The 20,181-nt window shown below is 45.4% G+C and overlaps 1 protein-coding gene across 2 annotated transcripts; it reads left to right on the forward strand.

Moving 5' to 3' along the window:
- Positions 1 to 6,792: 6,792 nt before the first annotated feature.
- LOC137304804 (pro-neuregulin-4, membrane-bound isoform-like) lies at positions 6,793 to 19,057 on the forward strand. Of its 2 annotated transcripts, XM_067973530.1 has the most exons (6): positions 6,793 to 6,996; positions 7,505 to 7,759; positions 10,501 to 10,547; positions 15,417 to 15,507; positions 16,625 to 16,777; positions 18,301 to 19,057. In XM_067973530.1, exons 3-6 carry the CDS (start codon positions 10,535 to 10,537, stop codon positions 18,440 to 18,442), a joined length of 399 nt encoding a protein of 132 aa, XP_067829631.1. In that variant the 5' UTR covers positions 6,793 to 6,996; positions 7,505 to 7,759; positions 10,501 to 10,534; the 3' UTR covers positions 18,443 to 19,057. The 2 variants fall into 2 exon arrangements, with proteins under 2 accessions (XP_067829631.1, XP_067829632.1); XM_067973531.1 differs by having other exon boundaries at positions 6,793 to 7,759.
- Positions 19,058 to 20,181: the final 1,124 nt, after the last annotated feature.

Below are 20,181 nucleotides of genomic sequence, written 5' to 3' on the forward strand. Positions count from 1 at the left end.
TATGAAGAATGGGTGGGTGGGTGGGGAAGGGATTGCTGAAGAACTGCCAGTATCCATGAAATTGTAACCTGGCGATGAGTCTTCAGCGGAGGAGAGGAGGAAACTGGAAAATTGGGGAAAGAAATAACACAACGAGCTTATGACTCCCATTTGTCGGATACCAATACAGTGTTCTAGCAAGATTCTATTGTAAACATGAACCGCAACAAAAATCTTCATCCATTAAAGAGGACACTCAGTAGAAAATGTTTTTTTTAATTTTTCATTACCAACAGTGCATTGTTTAGCTATAGTGTTGAGGCATATTGTGCCATTAAGTCACACAGTGTAGCAGGCACCAAGGTAACGTCTGCCCATAAAGATTGTGTGACGAGAAAGGAGAACTCACGGTTATTGAATAAAAGTTATTACAAAAAATACTTTATGTGGTGGCACTGTTTTATTGAGGCTATAACTCTTTTGAAGGATCTGTCTGGGTGACTAAAATTAGTTACAGAAGGCTCTGGTGAAAAATTGCATGATTTACACAATAAATATTGTATGTCTGAGCACTTTTTAAAACAGTTATTTTTGAAGGAGAAAAGAATAAAAACAGATACTTACCAGTGGTCCTCCTTGTAACAGAAGCAGAATTTCCATCCTGCACCAATTCCCTCTCTCCCTGATTTTAGCTAGTCCAGGTACATTGTGACCTGAAGATTGGCTTCAAGTACATGTAGCTGGGTGGGTGGGTTGGGTGGGGGCAAGTTCTTTGTTTCTGTGAGTGGGAAGGGAGGAGGCCAATACATAAAACCGTCCAGAGATACCCACAGTTCCGGTGAGAGTTGCTCACTTATTTAGTGACTGTCTCTGCTCAGATGCTAATTAGGTTAAGTCTGTTTATTGACTGGGACATTTTTTTTTGTTGGAAATGTTGAGTTTCCAGACTGAGAGAAGTATCCAATTCATTATCTTTAATGATTGACCTATTTAGGGTATCTGGACAGGAAGCAACGTTATTAATATCTCAAGATTAACATCTATGACATAAGTGGCTTCTTTTGGTGTAAAAATACATCCATAGTTAATCACTCATAGTTCAATGTTCATGTTCAGTGTTCAGTTTCTGGTATTTGACTCTGTGGGCTGACTAAAATTGAGTCACTCGTACAAACGTGATATCGAGAGATCTACAAAAGACCATTACCTCCAAAAGCATTACTGTTTATAATACCGTGTAAGAAATATATTCTGAAAAGATATTTTAAATTCTTGTGGATTGGTTCTATCGTTACTGTTTTCCAAGTATTTGTAAAATCAGTATGTTGCAGTGTATTTCTGTTTCTTTGTAATTGTCTTACTTGTAAGTAAATCTGACTGTTAATTTTAGCCTGAATACATCTGTCTGACATTATGATATTTACTGGCTTTTGGAGAGCAGAGGAATGTATAGTGGGCATCCCACATGGTCTCCAGTGTCTTATACAGCAATAAACACTAACATTTAAAAAGTACTTGGATGTGCACTTGAAGTGCCGTAACCTACAGGGCTACGGACTGTGCTGGAAAGTGGGATTAAGCTGGATAGCACTTTTTTGGCCTGCACAGACACAATGGGCCAAACAGCCTCCTTCTGTGCCGTAACTTTCTATGAATCTATGATTCTATGATAATGTTTGTCAAGCAGCACATTGTCCCATTCATGGCACACATAAGGAAGAAGTTTTGATTTATGGTTAAAAGCGTTGGGATTAAGCCTGAACTGTAACACTCCCATTTAATTGTGTTCGAGTACAGTACACGCTCTGTGTATTGCTGCAAACAGGCAGTACTGACTTACTGAGTTATACTGGGTTGCTCACACCATTATAGGCAGGGGAGGAGAGTTGAGCATTAGAGCTCCATGCATCCACGAGTGGGCTGTAAATTACATCACTGCCTGTATTCCTCCTGATTGCTTCCGATTGTAAGGAACTAATGGGACAATTGGCTTCATTGGACCCACAACAAATTTAGAATGGGGAATTCCTGAGATATTCTGTTTGGGGTTCAACCCAGGTCCAAGAAACAGGAATCTGAGGACCTTGCCAATCCCATGGGATTCCCTCATGGACCTCTTAGGGTCCCCGGACCCCAGTTTGAAAAATTATGCTTTAAACATCCATTCCAAGGGCATCAGATTGAAAGATTCTCTAACATCCGACACTAGTTACACATTTGTTCTGCGAACCATAACAGTATACTTATAGAATCATAGAATCTTACAGCACAGAAGGAGGCCATTCGGCCCATGGCACCTGTGCCGGCTCTTTGAACGAGCTATCTAATTAGTCCCACTCCCCTGCCCTTTCCCCATAGACCTGCAATTTTTTTCCCTTTTCAAGTATTTATCCAATTTCCTTTTGAAAGTTACTAGTGAATCTGCTTCCACCGCCCTTTCAGGCGGTGCATTCCAGATCGTAACAACTCGCTGCGTAAAAAAAATGTCTCCTCGTCTCCCCTCTGGCTCTTTTGCCAATTATCTTAAATCTGTGTCCTCTGGTTACCGACCCACCTGCCAGTGGAAACAGTTTCTCCTTATTTGGGGGGGCGGGGAGGGGGCTGGAGGGGGGAGTCCATTCCGCAAAATGATTCTTCTGGGAGTCGATATAAGGCCGAGCTCGATCAGCTCTAAATCAGGTAATTCAGTGGTTGGCTGTGCATTCTGTCTCAAGCTATGATCCAAATCATTTATACATCTATCCTGCTCCATGTTTCACTGAAGCAGAACATAATTTCTCCAAAGCTCATGTCAACAGATGATTGCTGCCAGATTTTAAACATCAGTTTAGCAGATTACAGGTAGTGTGTCAAATGGTGATTCAGCAAGCCCAAGCTTATTATAATACTGCATTAAATAAAGAGACCATCTCGATCTGGAATTTCAGAAGGAAAGAAACAGACTGAGGTTCCCCTTGATGGCTCAGTGTGTAAATGCAATGCCCAGTGGACTGCTGAGCCAGTCAGAGCTGGAAGCTCCCAGATCTGGTGACTTGTCGATACTGAATTAGCTGCTCGCAGCTTTGGTTGGATTAGGGGGGCGCTACAATTGAGGATTATATTCAAGGGAAACTTCTTTACCCAGAGAGTGGTTAGAATATGGAACTCGCTACCACAAGGAGTAGTTGAGGTGAATAGCGTAAACACCAGCACAGACCAATTGGGCTGATTGCCCTGTTTCTGTGCTGTAAATTCTAAGTAATTCAACGTAATGCAATTGACCTTGGTGTCCCTGTGTTAGAGAGGGGTAAACTCAACCAGGGTTTCTGCTCCTGATGGTTATACAATGACCTATGGCTGAAAGTGCGTCCATTGGCTTAGGAAAGGATTGAGTGATGCCACCCTTGGTTAAATAGCCTACAATTGCTCACAGTCACATGAAAAATGAACAACTGGGGCGAGGTACTAGAGGACGTACGTGGAACTGTCCGACAGTAAGAGGCGGTGTCTTCCATAGTGTCAATTAGGCAAATTTGGCCTAACAGGAAGAGGCAGTAAAAATGGGCTGTTAAATAGAGAATTCCCGCTCCAGAATCAGTTCCTTAGGTGTGAGTTGTGGTTTAGTGGGTAGCACTCTTGCCTCTGAAGTCCCACTTCAGAGAATTGAGCACAAAACCTAGGCTACCGCTCCAGTGCAGAACTGAGAGGGTGCTGCACTGTTGGAGGTGCCGACTTTCGGATGAGATGCTAAACTGAGGCCCCCCCGTCTGCCCTCTTGTAAAAAATCCCGTGGCACTATTTTGAAGAAGAGCGGGGGAGTCTTGGCGGATATTTATCCCTCAACCAAGATTGCTAAAACAGATTATCTGGTCGTTATCTCAATGCTGTTTGTGGGACCTTGCTGTGTGCAAATTGGCTGCCGTGTTTCCTACATTACAACAGTGACTTTGGGATGTTGTGACAGGCGCTATATAAATGCAAGTCTTTCTTTTCCTTGCTGTTTCTGGGTAACTTCAAATGACGGCACTTTTACATTGGAGGTGTGCAACCCACTCAGGCTCCTGGTCCTCCAATACAAGCAGTGGGGTATCCAGGGAACCAACGGCATTGTGACCCACAAAAATACGCCATTGGCTAAAGTTGGCTGTTCCATGAAATGAAGCTTGAGGGGGGGATATTTTATATCTGCACTCTGGGTCTCTGCATTGCACAGTGGGGCCCAACATTCTTACAGGAACTAGCTCTTATCATTTGACTGTCGATGGTATCATTGAATCCTATCCCTAGTCAACATCCAAACATACAGTGGTCTTTTCATTCGGATTCTGGGCACCTGGCTTCTCTCATTTATTCTGGTAAATCTGGTTTCGGTAGACCAGAGGCAGAAGTCTGCCGCTATGGAAAAGGGATTTAGCAGCAAAAATATCGGGAGCTGCCTCGCGGACACCAGGTTTTCCCCGAGTCTGAATTAAAAGGCCCTTTAACGACTGGCTGAAATGCAGAGGGGAGAATAACAGACCAAGGCCCTGGATCAAATATACTAAACACAACAACAGGCATTTATATAGCGCCTTTAACATAGTAAAGCGTCCCAAGGCACTTCACAGGAGCGATTATCAAACAAAAATTGACACTGAGCCACATAAGAAGATGTTAGGACCAAAAGCTTGGTCAAAGAGGTAGGTTTTAAGGAGCGTCTTAAAGGAGGAGACAGAGGTAGAGAGGTTTAGGGAGGGAATTCCAGAGCTTAGGTCCTGGGCAGCTGAAGGCACGGCCGCCAATGATGGAGCGATGAAAATCAGGGATGCGCAAGAGGTCAGAATTGGAGCAGCGCAGAGATCTCGGAGGGTTGTAGGGCTGGAGGAGGTTACAGAGATAGGGAGGGGCGAGGGAGGGGATTTGAAAAGAAGGATGAGAAATACCAACTCAAAGAGCAGCTCCGATGGGGTTAATAGCCATGGATTGAATTTTTTTTTTGCTTTCAAAGTTTGACGATGCCCTAATTCACCACCCAACCCCCCCCAAACTTTATGATAACTCGCACGTTCATCTCTCCCTTCACCTGCCCAGTGCAGGCAGCCACTGATTTCTGTTTGTTTTCTCACTTTCCCTTTCAATTCTTGGTCTTTTACCAGGAGTTGTCCCGGCCCCAGGAAATTTCAGCACTGGCTGGTTACGCGACAAATTCTCGCTCGGTATCGAATCTGTCCCAGTTTGGCTGCCGCCTGACCAACAGTCAGGGTGAAAAGGATGCCGACCCGTGGGACTCCCTGCAGAGCTCCTCATTGACATACAGCTGATCTCAGCAGAACAGCTCCCTGCAGAAGGGGAGAGCTGAAACAGCGGCTTCAACTGGGAAGGGAAATCAATAGAATGAAAATGAGATAATCTCCAACAGTAACAACTTGCATTTCTGTAGCGCTCCTCATGTTGGTGAGAAGTGCTAGAGTGCTTTAGGGATTGGAGATTGAAATGGTCACTGAGTGGGAGGGGAAAGGATGGGTAGCATGGAGTTAAGGACCAAGGCCCAGAGATAAATACTCTTCGGCAGGCTTTTGAAAGCAGCTGGGGAAGAGGAAAGGCAATTTGCATTTTGACAGGTGGTCATAGAGAGGAGTTCAGGTGAGTGCAAAAGTGTTCAACTGCATCTTTGGGCCCTGCCCCTTAACATCTGGCCAATTTTCTCCCCCTTCTCCCGTGAAGCAGCTGGTATCCCGTGGCACAGGCATTGGGCACCATTCAGTACCTCAGGCAAGTGACTGTTCTTTGTGTGTCCGCCCAGACAGGGAGTGACAGCAGAGTATTTGACCATTGGGAGAGGAGGTGGGATCATAGCGCAGTCCGGTCCTATCGTGCACACATTCACGTCCAGTGGAGTTTCACTGGATAGAATCTGGTGTAACCCAGAGCCCTGTAATCCGTATGTCTCACCAGCTGACTTCGCCAAGTGAGCCATGGAGGGAGCCATAAGAAAATAAATGACTTGCATTTTTATAGCGCCTTTCACAACCTCAGAACATCTCATAGCACTTTATAACCAACAAAGTACTTTTGAAGTGTAGTCACTGTTGTAATGTAGGAAACGCGGCAGCCAATTTGCGCACAGCAAGGTCCCACAAACAGCAATGAGATAAGTGACCAGATAATCAAGAATGCTAATTGGCTTTAGCCAGCCTTGGGTAAAAGCATGTGGGGTGGAATATTGTGAAGGTGGAGTATTGTGAGGGTGGTGTATTGTGAGGGTGGAGTATTATGTGAGTGGAGTATTGTGAGGGTGGAGTATTATGAGAGTGGAGTATTGTGAGGGTTGAGTATTATGAGAGTGGAGTATTGTGAGGGTGGAGTATTGTGAGGGTGGAATATTGTGGGTCAGGAGGTGATGCTGGGACTTGGAGATCGGAGGTCGTTGGAGGTTGGGTGAAGAGTCAGAGGTAGGTTGGGGGGGCCACCATGGGGGTGGGGGGGTCCAACAGCGGTGGGGGGAGGGGGCTGTCGGCCGATCGCGGGGGTCCTGTAGGCCAGGTGAGCTTGTTGGGCCTGGATGAAGCACTCCTGCTCCTCTGGGCCCACAAGTTGTGCAATAAAGGTACTTGCCTTGTGGATCCGACCCCTCCCGCCTGTTTTTACCTGATGTGAATCGGAAGCAATGGGAAACCCAAACAAGTATGGTTAAATTCATTTAAGTTTTCCATTACACAAGGAATTAAGTACTACAAGTATTTCAATGAGGTACATTGCCCCTTTAAGTATCCGCCCGCCGGCTTTAAGTGGGGGAGGAACTTCCTGATGTCTGTTGAACACACCCATACAAACCTGCCTGGGTTGATCCCAGAAGTGGGCACGTTGGAGCTGGGATGCAGCCCCGCTCCAAAAAGCTGTTATTTTAAACCTCCCATCCCACACGTTCTTGGGGGTTAAAATTACCCCCTCCAGTAAATGGGTTCGAAAGACAATTAGGAACGTTTCCGGAGAAAGAAGAAAGGATTGAGGAACACAGTGAGAAGTTGGAAGTTGGGGGTTGCGATCTATGGGAAGGAGGTGCATTTTCCGGGCCTAAAGGCCTTTTCCTGTTACTTATAAATCTTATGCTGTAACTTTGTGGGGGGGGAAACAAGTTTAACTGTGGTCACCGCACAAACCTACCGAACGCAGGCTGCTGTTACATGTACTAACTAGTTACATGTTTGCATTTCTTAATGAAAGGTCCATGTACGATGTTGTAAAGGTGGTTTCCAAAGCACAACTGCCTCGGGTAAAAGTCTCCCGTGGGAAAGTTCTCTTCACATTTCAACGCCGCCCGTCCTTTGTGTTTGCTATTAAAATTTCTCAAATTCACCCTTGCCCTCCCAAACCCCCCCTCAAAAAAAAAACAGTCGAAAAGAAAAAAGATTTGAGTGATCTGATCTGGCCATCAGCCAAGCTAAAGAATGTAGGAACAAGGAAGTATTACTGAAAACAAGGAAGACCAGGTCTTTCTAGAACAAGCTGTAACTTTTAGAGCTAACAAAGTCAACGAAACAAAATTATCCAAGTTGTCGTTTTCTAGATCTTGCTGTTGGGTTATACCTGGCTCCGTGACTGAGAAACCCCATGTGTGGTTTGGTGCCCAGCTCTTTCCTGCATTCTTTGACTGAAGGTGTGGAAGATTTCTTTCAGCAAATAATCCCCTTGGGGGGAAACTGAACTCAGGTTTCACACACACCTCCCAAGCAGTAATGACACAACCAAGAACTGATTATATCGTGAGCTGATGTCAAAGAATCTGCAGAGGCGCAATCACTGACTGCGGACTGCATTAAAAGTGAGTACAGAACGTTTGCCTTTTTGTTGTATTTTACGTTTGGTCGAACTTTCGAAGGTGCAACTTACACAATGGTGTCTGCCCCAATTTCTGTCACAGTGAAATGATCTCCATGTGGCAGCTGTGGGTTGTAAAGTGCCTACCCTACCTGTGACAGGAGTGGTGAGAAAGGGGACCGCTATATGGAGCTCCCCCAATTGTCTAGTGGGGAGAGGCTCCATTCAGTGCAGCCCTAAGCCATATAGCCCAGGAGGTCTCCGATTGAATTCTCAATCTGAGCTAAGTTAGGTGTCAGCCGTGGCTCAGTGGCTAGCACTCTCGCCTCAAGTCCCACTCCACAGACTTGAGCACAAAATCTAGGCTGACACCCCAGTGTAATACTGAGGTAGCTCAGCACTGTCGGAGATGCTGTTTTTTGGATGAGATGTTAAACCGAGGCCCCATCTGCCCTCTCAGGTGGATGTAAAAGACCCCACAGCACTATTTCGAAGAAGAGCAGTGGAGATCTCCCCCGTGCCCTGGCCAATATTTATCCCTCAACCAACATCTCTAAAAACAGATTATCTGGCCTTTATCACATTGATGTTTGTGGGACCTTGCTGTGTGCAAATTGACTGCTCTGTTTCCTACATTACAACAGTGACTAAACTTCAATAAGTACTCCATTGGGAGTAAAAGGACGCCCTGAGGTCTTGAAAGGCGCTATATAAATGCAAATTTTTTCTTTATTTCTGTCACTGTGAAATGGGCAAACTGATCTCCTTGTGATAGCTGATGCTTGTGAGGTGCTTACACTATTTGTGACAGGAGTAGTGAGAAAGGTGACCGCTATCTACAGTCTGTGTGGAGCTCCCCCAATAGTCTAATGGGGAAAGGCTTCATTCAATGTAGTCCCGAGCCACACAGTCCAGGGGGTCTCCAGTTCAATTCTCAATCTCAATGCTCTCAGCCAGGGCAGGATTTGATTTGCTGCATTTGACCTGTGTCACAGGCTAGGGAGGGAAAAATCAGCCGGGGATCTTGCTCTTGATTGTTATCCAGTGACTCCGGCTGGAAAGTGTTGGGAAGAGAACAGGGTTTAGCGATGATTATCCCTACTTTTCATTAATTTGCTGGCAACACTAAGCTCACATAGGAGAAAAAGGACTTGGGACTGGAACCGTACTCCGGTGATAGGAGAGAAATGGAAAAAGGAACAAAAATGGCTAATACTTTTAATAAAGTCTAATACACTTGTAGAAGTCTAGTCACCAAGTAAACTTCGGGGGAATTGCACTTAAATTGAATGGAACATCTTCCTGTGCCGATGTTTCAGAAATCCCTTTTGGCTCATCATCGTCTTCCTCTGCTCCACCTGTTGTAAACTGTTGGGAAAAAATCTGCTCTTTTTTATTGAGGAATTGAACCACAAATGTCATTGGAGCACATGCAGTGTCATGGGTGGGGGGGCTTCTCAATGGTTTGTCCAGTGACTCGCTCACCCACAGTCAGCCAGAACTCCCACTCTGTACAGACTTTTATGGCCTTTGCTACAACGAGTATGCATGGATGTTGGTGGGGACAGGATCAGGCTCAGGTGGGACAACCTGCTTCATCGAATAGGCCGCTGACACTCACCCTCACGGCTCATCACTAGGTTAAGGGTGTGCATGGAAGGAGTCAATGACTTCAGGAGATGAGAGAAGGGGAGAACTGTTGAGAGAGAAAGGGAGCCGTGTTATGGGATGGTGAGCTCCTGGTCTTGGCTATGATTCATAGTAGAGGGACTCAACAGAGGTCAAGTGTATTCCTCGCAGGAAGGGAAGGAAATTGGAAGAGGAGGAAGTGCTGCCTTAAGGTTCTCATGGGCTGGTCTCTTTTGATAAAGGGCATTGCTTAATCGTCATTCCTTTTCCGTTTGCAGCCCAAATTTTTTTTTTAAGAGCACAAATACTCCAGGTCAGAGATGTGTCCACAAGAGAATGCTGAGATCATAGGACTGATCCAATATAGCCATCCACATGGACTCCATAATATCTCATGTGCCCAGGGAAAAAGCACGAATTAATAACAGCGGTCAGGCACCATTCAATAATAGCGGTCAGACACCTGCCTTGGTTCTGGAGTCTCAAGGGGACATGTCCCTCCTTGGCCTCACCCTTCCATATCTCTGTAACCTCTTCCAGCCCTACAACCCTCCGAGATCTCTGCGCTCCTCCAATTCTGGCCTCTTGAGCATCCCCGATTTTCATCGCTCCACCATTGGCAGCCGTGCCTTCAGCTGCCGAGGCCCTAAGCTCTGGAATCCCCTCCCTAACTCTCTCCGCATCTCTACCTCTCGCTCCTCCATTAAGATGCTCCTTCAAACCTACCTCTTTGACCAACCTGACCTAACATCTCCTTACGTGGCTCAGTGTCAAATTTTTGTTCGATAACGCTCACGTGAAGCACCTTGGGATATTTTGCTATGTTAAAGGCACTATATAAATGCAAGTTGTTGGTGTTCTGTCCTTAATAGGTTCCATTTACTGATTCTAATATTGTCAACTGCTATGGTAATGAAACAATAAACAGAAAATGCTGAAAGTATGCATGATGATGGAGACTCTTCCTGCCACCCAGAACATAGCTCTTGTCTTCTCCCTCTCCGATGCGGACTGCTTTCACTGCTGTGGTTTGACAAAACGGCAGCAATGCCGATTGAAACCGGATTAGCCATTCCTTCCAGCATCTTCTAAAACGATCTCTTATTTGTTTTGTAGGAAGAGTATCACAGATCAGCAGTATCAAAGTGACATGGTGGCGCCAGGTAAGGAATGCAAATGGGAAGTTATTAGTGGGATGAGCCTGTGCATCGCTCCCCGGGAAACGCAAGGGAATTCCAACTCCATAGGAATTCATAACTTTGGCCATATTATCGGAAGATATTGTTTATAAGGATGAGTCTGACTTAGAGTCAAGCAACAGATTCGTCTTTTTTTTAAACAATTCCTTCCACCCCCCCCCTCACCTTCCGTCAAGGTGCTGACCCCTCACTGGGTCATGGATTCACAGGGCAGAAGCTCCTCTGATAGCTCGCCCGAGCGACCAGTCATTGTATGCAAGCCTAAGCGGTGAGTGTTGGCAGCCTACCCCACTCAATGTGGTGAATCACAGCCCATCCTCCCCCATCCCTACTCCTGTCCTCAAGCAATGCTCACACATTGCCACAGGGATACAGTGGGGCAGGGAGAGAAGTAAGTCAGTGCTCCCTGTTACTTCTGTACAGAGACTTCAATACTGGCTGGCATGTTGAATCTTTGATTTCTAACACCTCTTCCTGCCTTTCAGTTGAGACATTAAACTGAGGCCCCGCCTGCCCTCTCAGGTGGATGTAAAAGATCCCACGGCAGTATTTCGAAGAAGAGCAGGAGAGTTCTCCCCAGTGTCCTGGCCAATATTTATCCCTCAACCAACATTGCTAAGAAATAGATTATCTAGTCATTTATCTCAATGCTGCTTGTGGGACCTTGCTGTGCACAAATTGGCTGTTGCGTTTCCTACATTACAACAGTGACTACACTTCAAAAATACTTAATTAACTGTAAAGCACTTTGGGATGTCCTAAGGTTGAGAAAGGTGTGATATAAATGCAGATCTTTATTTCTTCATCTTTTGATTTATGATTGTCTGTAGTTATAAGTTCTGACTCCCTCTCCTTCCTCCTACAAAAAACATGAACACGTTTACCTATTGGTTACATAAAACTAGACAGTAAATGTCACCCTAAAGGAACTGGTAATATATGTTAGGCTGACATGTAAGAACTAGATAATCTAAGTAAAGACATAGATGGTGTCAGCTTGGCTCAGTTGGTAGCACAAGAGTCAAAAGGACGTGGGCTCAAGCCCAACTCTAGGATTTGAGCGCATAATCTAGGCTGATACTTCACTGCAGTACTGAGGGAGTGCTGCACTGCCAGAGGTGCCGTATTTCAGATGACATGTGAAACTGAGACCTTGTCTGTGGATGTAAAAGATCCTGTGGCACTTCTTGAAGAAGAGCAGGGAGTTCTCCCGGTGTCCTGGCCAACATTCCTCCTTTGACCAACACCACCGAAAATCGATTAACTGGTAATTCATCTCGTTTGCTGTTTGTGGGATCTTGCTGTGCGCAAATTGGCTGCATTGTCTCTGAAGGTGTGAAACAGTGCTATATAAATGCAAGTTTTTCTTTTATAGCTAAAAATTGGGATTTTCTATTCCCTTTAAGGTCCTCCCACAATTTCTGGTTTTGACACATAATGAGTCCATAAGGTGAAGCACGTCAATGCCAGGCAATGGAACATTTTTTCTGTTCTTCACACCCAGTGTCAGCATCAAGCACTCACGGTTCATCTATAATGTGGTTGGATACCACACTCCCTATTGCATCAGTGTGATATTTCCACTTCTTACGTCAGCAATCCTGAATGGGCCTAACAATTTAATGACAAGGTGAAGTACTGAGATTGTGCAAATTCTTTCACCAGGAGACTGTCTACCTACCCCCATCCTTGCATATTCTTTTTTTTGGTCTTATTTAATTTCGAACATAGGAAAATGATGGGCAGATAAAGAGCAGCTGCTTCATCAAGCCTGCCCCACATCATGATGGCCAGAGCATCGTGACTAGATACTTGCTGCACACTCTCCTGCAAACCCCACCCCCGCTCCCCTCGCAGCCATCTAATCTCCTGGGAGAGGAGGAAAACCCAGAGCCAATAAAGGGAAAAAAACCACTGGAAAATTCCTCTTCAAGCCCCTCAGGCAATCGAAACCAGTCCAGGAGATCAGATTGACCACGTGTATGTTATCTGTTAATCCACTTACCTTCTATATGATGTGATCTCTGCCCCAGTCAAGAACTGATCCGGCTCCCTCTTGAAGGCAGAGAGTCGGCACCGACCACACCAGCCAGCAAAGCATTCCAGAGGCTCACTAATCTCTGGGGAAAGAAGAGCTGCCTAATATCCAGCCTATTCCTACTTTTGCATAGTTTAAACGCATTCTAGCCAGGAATTCCCAAACTCCTGTACTATCCTCAATGAAGCTCGGAAATTCTGAGTGTGATTTTATTGCTGCCGATGGCGTAATATTTATATGAAACTGATCACATCAGTTGCTTTGACAACTAGATTGAATCTGGTTGATAAGTGTCAACATCCGATATTCTACATAACTGACATTTTATCAACTAGTTCGGTGTCATCCAAAGATAAGAACCCCCATCACAGTAACCATTTCTGGAATTTCCCAACTGGCCTCTTTGTCAATCTAATGAACCACCTCCGCCACAAATGAGATCAGTTTAGCAAGCAGTCTCCAATGGCAGGTAAGTACAAACATCCATTACTTGTAACAAATCTTAAAGACTGAGTCCAATCCATCTTTGGGGAATCAAGGAGTTAAGAGGTGGATGAGGTAGAGTTCATGATGGGATCGTTTGAGCATGATTGATGAAAGACTCAGCTATTCCAATATTCCCCTGGCTGGCCTCCCATCTTCCACCCTCCATACATTTAAGCTCATCCAAAACTCTATTGCCCGTATCCTAACTCACACTAAGTCCCATTAACCCATCACCCTTGTGCTCGCTGACCTACTTTGGCGCCCGGTCTGCATTTTAAAATTCTCATCCTCGTGTTCAAATCTCTCCATAGCCTCATCCCTCCCTATCTCTGGAACCTCTTCCAGACCTACAACCCTCTGAGAACTCTGCGTTCCTCCAATCCGGGCCTCTTGACCAAGCCCCCTTCCTTCGCCCCCACCATTTGCAGCCGTGCCTTCTGCCGTTTAGACCCTAAGCTCTGAAATTCCCTCCCTGAAACCTCTCCATCTCTCTCTCCTCCATTTCCCACATTACAACAGGGACTGCACTTCAAAAGTACTGTAAAGCACTTTGGGACATCCTGAGGTTGTGAAACCTGCTATATAAATGCAAGTTGTAGTTGTGTTATTGAAAGGAACTTTTCCCTCATACCAAGTCTTGCATTATATAGCATCTTATCCTTGCCATGTCTCAGAATCATCTCAAAGCACTTGACAAACCACAAACTTTGAAGTGTAGTGACTTGTTATGAAGGCAAATGCATCAGACATTTTGCATACAGCACATGTCAACATTCAGTGTTCTGTATAGCATCATTATACAGAATACTGAATATTGACACTTATCAACCAGATTCAATCTAATTGTCAAAGCAACTGACTTGATCAGTTTTGCCCTGCAGTGAGATGAATGACCAGTTAATATACTTATGGAGTTGTTCATTGAGGGAAGAATGTCAGCCAGGATGCAGGGAGAACTCCTTGCTCTTCAAATAGTGCCAAGAGAGTATCCTCAACTGCTGGCCTTATCCGAAGGATGGCACCTCTGACGATGCAGCACGCCCTCGGTACTGCACAGCTGCGTCAGCCTGTCGCAATTTTTGGTCATGCTTTGTGAAGATTCCCCATTCAGCTTTGCCACGTCAACTGTCACAGTGTAATTGCAGGCTGCAGCCATAAAGTTGCACTGCGGAGCAAGTTTCTGAAGTCTTGCTCCCGTCTTCGTTGCCATCTTGTGTATGAAAAAGGTTCTATTCGTCAACGGACCGCGGGCAAAGCCACGGCCAATTCGCCAGTAAAAATAAATTGGGAATGTTTCTACATGTTGTGCAATTACATTCTCATTGGGAAGGGAAGGTGACTTTCATGGTACCCAACCTAGAATCATACAGCACAGAAGGAGGCTATTCGGCCCATCGTGCCTGTGCCAGCTCTTTGAAAGAGCTATTCAATTAGTCCAACTCCCCTGCTCTTTCCCTATAGCCTTGCAAATGTTTCATTTTCTAGTATATATCCAATTCCCTTTTGAAAGATTCTATTGAATCTGCTTCCACCAGGCAGTGCATTCCAGATCACAACAACTCGCGTAAAAAAAATTCTCCTCATCCCCCCCCGTGGTACTTTTGCCAATTACCTTAAAGCTGTGCCCTCTCGTTACCGACCCTCCTGACAGTGGAAACAGTTTCTCCTTATTTACAATATTAAAACCCTTCATAATTTTGAACACCTCTATTAAATCTCCCCTTAAAATTCTCTGCTCTAAGGAGAACAATCCCCACTTCTCCGGTCTCTCCACATAACTGAAGTCCCTCATCCCTGATAACATTCTAGTAAATCTCCTCTGCACCCTCTCCAAGGCCTTGACATCCTTCCTAAAGTGCGGTACTCAGAATTGGACGCAATACTCCAGCTGAGGCCTATCCAGTGATTTATAAAGGTTGGCACTTGTTTGGATTGCACTCCAGGAGACTGCTGTCCAGTCCCTGGTGTCGGCACTGCTTAAATCCAGTATCCTCATCCCCTGTGGCTGAATCATTTTCGTGGGTCTGTTTCTGCCTCCGGATAAGAAAACTGGATTTCGTAGTGTAAACTCGAGGACCATGGACACCAGTTTCTCAGTAATTGAATTAAATGTGCACCATGCATAAGATCAACTTCATCAGTGCTCAGTACTGGTGCAGTGTACAAGTGGTAAACTACTCCAGCCTTTGTGGAATAGCAAATACAATACCGGTGTAAAAGGTAAAATATCTGCCTCATTATATAGTTTGTTCTTAAAAAGATTTTGTATGCTAATCCCTACCTTTGGGTTTTGTCTTTTAATTTGTTAGCACACGGGGAGCTCTGCCCAATTATGTACAGTTCCTACTGTCTGAACGGAGGCACCTGCTACATTCTAACATCATCCAGTCCATTCTGCTGGTAAGTCAAATGCAGTCCTCAGCGTGAAATGAATCACGGTCGGCCCCACCGAGTCACGCACATACAGTTGATGCGTGGCTCCATGTAGATTCAAAGGTGCTGCATCGGGGTCTCCTCTTGGGGAATTGGGACCAGGGTTCAAACCCAGCTCCAATCGACAGGATTAGAGCCTACTCCTGCTGATTGAAAGGGACAGGAATCAAATCAGTCGTCTCAGCTCAGTTGCTAAAGTATCCATGTTCACAGCACATAATTAACAGCACTAATAGGCATTTACATAGAATGTACAGCACAGGAACAGGCCATTCAGCCCAACTGGTCTATGCCGGCATTTATACTCTACACAAGCCTCCTCCCACCCCTCTTCATCTAACCCTATTGGAAATCTCACTGAGAGAGGATGTTCAGTCCATCAAGTCTTGTCCCTCCAGTACTCCAACTCACCTAGCCTAGCGTTCAATGACATTTTGAATTCCTCCAAAGTATTTGACTCCGCTACGTAGATGAATCCAAACATTTATCACCCTTTCAGTAAATTTTTTTCTGAGATCTGTTTTCACCAACTTCAATGCATGGGGGTCATTTTGACTTTGGGCAAAATCAGACCAGCCACCCGTTGTACACCTCTCTTGATTTTCATTTCTATTGAAGTCAATGGTGATGTACAACGGGCAGCTGAATCAAAATCACCCGTTTTACACTATCACCCAAAGTCAAAATTACCCCCTATGTCTCTGACTTTTGGCCTGACTTACCTTGAAGTAATAAACCTTTCAGCAGTTTATGTGAAGATTCCCCCCTTTAACCATCTTCCTTCCAGAGTACAGAGCTTCACCTTCTCCAGCCTTTGTCCAAAACAAATCTGCTTTACCTTTGAGATGTTTCTTGTTGCTCTTCTCTGCATCCTCACCAAATCAGGCACGTCCTTGTTGAACGGTAGCAACCAAAAGTATGCTTGCTGGCACAACAAACAGATCTGCTGCCTACGCTGGTCAAGAACGTGTCACTGATTCTGGTCCCCAGAAATCAAACATTTTTTCCTCATTGGAAACATGCCAGCTTGCCCCAACCCAGTCCTCCTGTTGTATGGCCTAATTCAGATTGATATCTTCTGTAGGTGTAATGACAGCTTCAAAGGAAGCCGATGTGAGGAGTTCCTGCTCCTGAGCCAGCAGCCAGATAGGACTGTAAGTCCACCGCTGATCATTATCGTGGTGACCCTGCTCTTTGCGTTACTTGTAATCATGGGCGCAACCTACGTCTACTGCAAGTAAGTACGCCCTGAGTAATTGCAATCGATTTGATTTGTCCATAGGAATGCACCAGCCAAGCTGGGTTTGGGGGGGCGGGGTGCGAGGGAGAAGGGGGGGAACTTGGTTGTCCTCTGCTCATATAGAGTCCTAATGACATTTTTCCATCTTGTGTCCTAAGACAAGGCAAAAGGACCTGCTCCCCCCTCCCCCAATCTCTTCTGATGGTGAGAACATAGGCTGGGGTTGATCCTAAAGACGCCGCCAGTCCTCTGGTACCTCTCCATATGTTTGTGAGACAGACTGGACAGAAAAAAATAGACTTGCATTTATACAGCGCCTTTCACGATCTCATGATGTCCCAAAGCGCTTTACAGCCGATGAAATGCTTTTTTTTTTGAAGTGTAGTCACTGTTGTAATGTAGGAAACGCGGCAGCCAATATGCTCACAGCAAGTTCCCGCAAGCAGCAATTAAATAAATGACTAGATGACACCTGTTTTAGGTGTTGGGTGAGGGACAAATGTTGGCCAGGACACCAGAACTCCCCTGCTCTTCTTCGAAATAGTGCCATGGGATCTTTAATGTCCACCCGAGAGGGCAGACGGGGCCTCGGTTTAACGTCTTATCTGAAAGATGGCACCTCTGACAGTGTCAGCCTAGATTTTGTGCTCAGTTCTCTGGACTGGGACCTGAGCCCACAACCTTCTAACTCAAAGGCGAGAGGGCTAGCACTGGGCCACAACTGACAGTGTCAGCAGGGTGTTTGGCCATGGTGGGGAGGAGGCATCATAGGCAAACTAAATCATGTCCTCTCCTAGCATCTGGACAGTTGCTAGCAGTGATCACTTTCTCCTCCCTGCAATCTCTTTAAAAGCCACACCCACACTCTGTTACCAGCTCACAGAAGTACAAGAACAGTGCTCTTTCGAGTATGAAGACCAACAACTTGCATTTATATAGCACCTTTAACATAGTAAAACGTCCCACGGCGCTTCACACGGGCATTATCAGACAAAATTTGATACCTGAGCCACATAAGGAGATATTAGGACAGGATCTTGATCAAAGAGACAGGTTTTAAGGAGCGTCTTAAAGAAGGAGCGAGAGGTAGAGGCGCGGAGAGGTTTAGGGAGGGAATTCCACAGCTCAGAGCCTAGGTACGGGCGCCAATGGTGGGGCGATGGAAATCAGGGATGCGCAAAAATCCAGAATTAGAGGACTACAGAGATTTCGGAGGATTGTAGGGCTGGAAGAGGTTACAGAGATAGGGAGGGGTGAGGCTATGGAGGGATTTGAAAAGGATGAGAATGTTAAAGTTATTGAGCGTCAGCGAACGCAGGGGTGATGGGTGAACAGGACTTGATGCGAGTTAGGATACGAGCAGCAGCGTTTTGGATGAGCTCAAGTGATTGCCCCACCCCCCCCCAAACACACAAGACATATAAATTACTCTTCGCAAAATTGCTCTATTGCACAGCTTGCAGTAGAGTGCAGGAGACAAGTTTTTGGCCCATGAATTATTCAGTTTCTTGCACTTTCAGAAAACGGAGACAGAAGAGAAGTAATCAGCAGAACAGCAGCCTGTACCGCACAGTGACGACACACAGAGCTGTCAACATCAGGGAAATGTTAGGAGTCAGATTCATCAGCAAAAAGCGGGAGATGGACTGCAGACCCATTTAAACACACTCGAGGCAGGCTTGTTTTAAGCGACATACGTCGAAATAGGTGACGTTCTTAAACTGCAGTGTGAGCGAGCCTCACTTCAAATGAATGAGTGGAAAGGTTTGACGATACAAGTGTCAGGCAGAAACAACACAAGATCATTGACCTATTTGTTCCTATGACCTCCTTTCCCAGACCGTTAGTAGTAGGGATCTTCATGTTCCAACTGTCTCTGGGCTTCCATCCATATCCCTCTACGCACATCAGCCATTCCATCTCGGTTAAGAAACTCAAGTTGTTTTACCAGAGATGAAACTTCTTAAACTCAGAACGTTTGCAGCTGGAATTATTGTGAAGCAGGTACTATACCAACTCCTGGACTTGGGACAGTTCAAATACATAACACAGACACCCCCCTGGTCAGCAGTACAATCTGATATATGACTCCCCAGGAGGACAATTAGCTTATTGCCAATCTTGTCATCACACTATAAGGGCCATGTATATTCTACTTATTTCACTTTTCAACAGGAGAAAATAAAAGGAAATTGAGTGAGTGAAAGTGCTTTGTATATTTCTTGTTATTTTCACTGGTATTTCTTGCACAAATGTAATAAAAGCTATTGCAATCGAGTGACTTCTGATGCGTGCATATTTGTACTCAGTAAAGCTTCTAATTGTGTTCACTTGTCGTACTCCAGGTGTAATGACACAGGTCGGGGAGGGGGGTAATTCAGTGACGCTCCTCTCCTGGTGCAAAGCCTTACTAGCGGTGAGCATGGGTCAGAAACATCAAGATTACAGTGTTGTGACCTTATCTCTATTACCACACTTGCTGCTAGCGAGGCTTCACATCAGGAGTAGCGCCTCACAAAATTACCCCCACTATCTAAAAAGACTTGCTTTTATACAGCGCATTTCACGGCCTCAGGACATCCCAACGCGCTTTATGAGCGAGGAAGCTTCCAGATTCGATCCCCAATCTGTGTAGACTTAATTGAGCTCAGCCCCGGGGGTCACTTTGAGGCACTACTAGTTGACCTCAGCGCTCCTGGGTTAAAGAGGAAAGACTTAGCCAGGGTTCCTGCTTCCTGCAAACTGGTCAGTGATACCTGCTGGAATTGGACAGAATCAGGCTAGACTGTAATGCCCCTCATGGTAAAAGAGCCTGCTGACATTCACTGCCACGTAAGTGCTGGCTTTTTACTTATTTTAGCAATTATCCCTCTTCACCTGAAGACTACACTTGGTCTTGACTTCCCCATGTGCAACAGTACGAGAGGTCGGCTAGTTTAAAATAACCGGGCTACCCTCTACGATACAGTCGACTCTCGGCTTAGATCAGCGATGAAACCTGAGACCACGCCAGTCTGTATGGCTCAGACGCTCAATGAATAAGCTCGCTGAATCACCGTGGGGGGGGGGGGAAATCTTAGGAAGGGGCACTCTTAATCCAAGATTCCTCCATTGGTAAATCAGCTCCGTTACAAAATTTACAGAATAAAATCACACTCCATTTCCCACTTTGAATCAACAGCCTGTTAGAACTATCTAGACTGGCCTTCTGGGTATTTTGTTCCCAATCCCAGTTGCAAATCATAGGGCTGATCAGTAATACAAGATAATTCAACCAATGAATCTGATTTTATAGTCTTATTGTCAGGCAGTAGTCACCCTGTGTTGACATCGGTGTGCAATTTTAAACAGAGAAAAAGGCAGTGATAATGTGGTCTAATTGCATGCATTTATTTTAAAAC

Source organism: Heptranchias perlo, chromosome 38 (genome assembly GCF_035084215.1).
Source record: "Heptranchias perlo isolate sHepPer1 chromosome 38, sHepPer1.hap1, whole genome shotgun sequence".
Lineage (NCBI taxonomy): Eukaryota > Metazoa > Chordata > Chondrichthyes > Hexanchiformes > Hexanchidae > Heptranchias > Heptranchias perlo.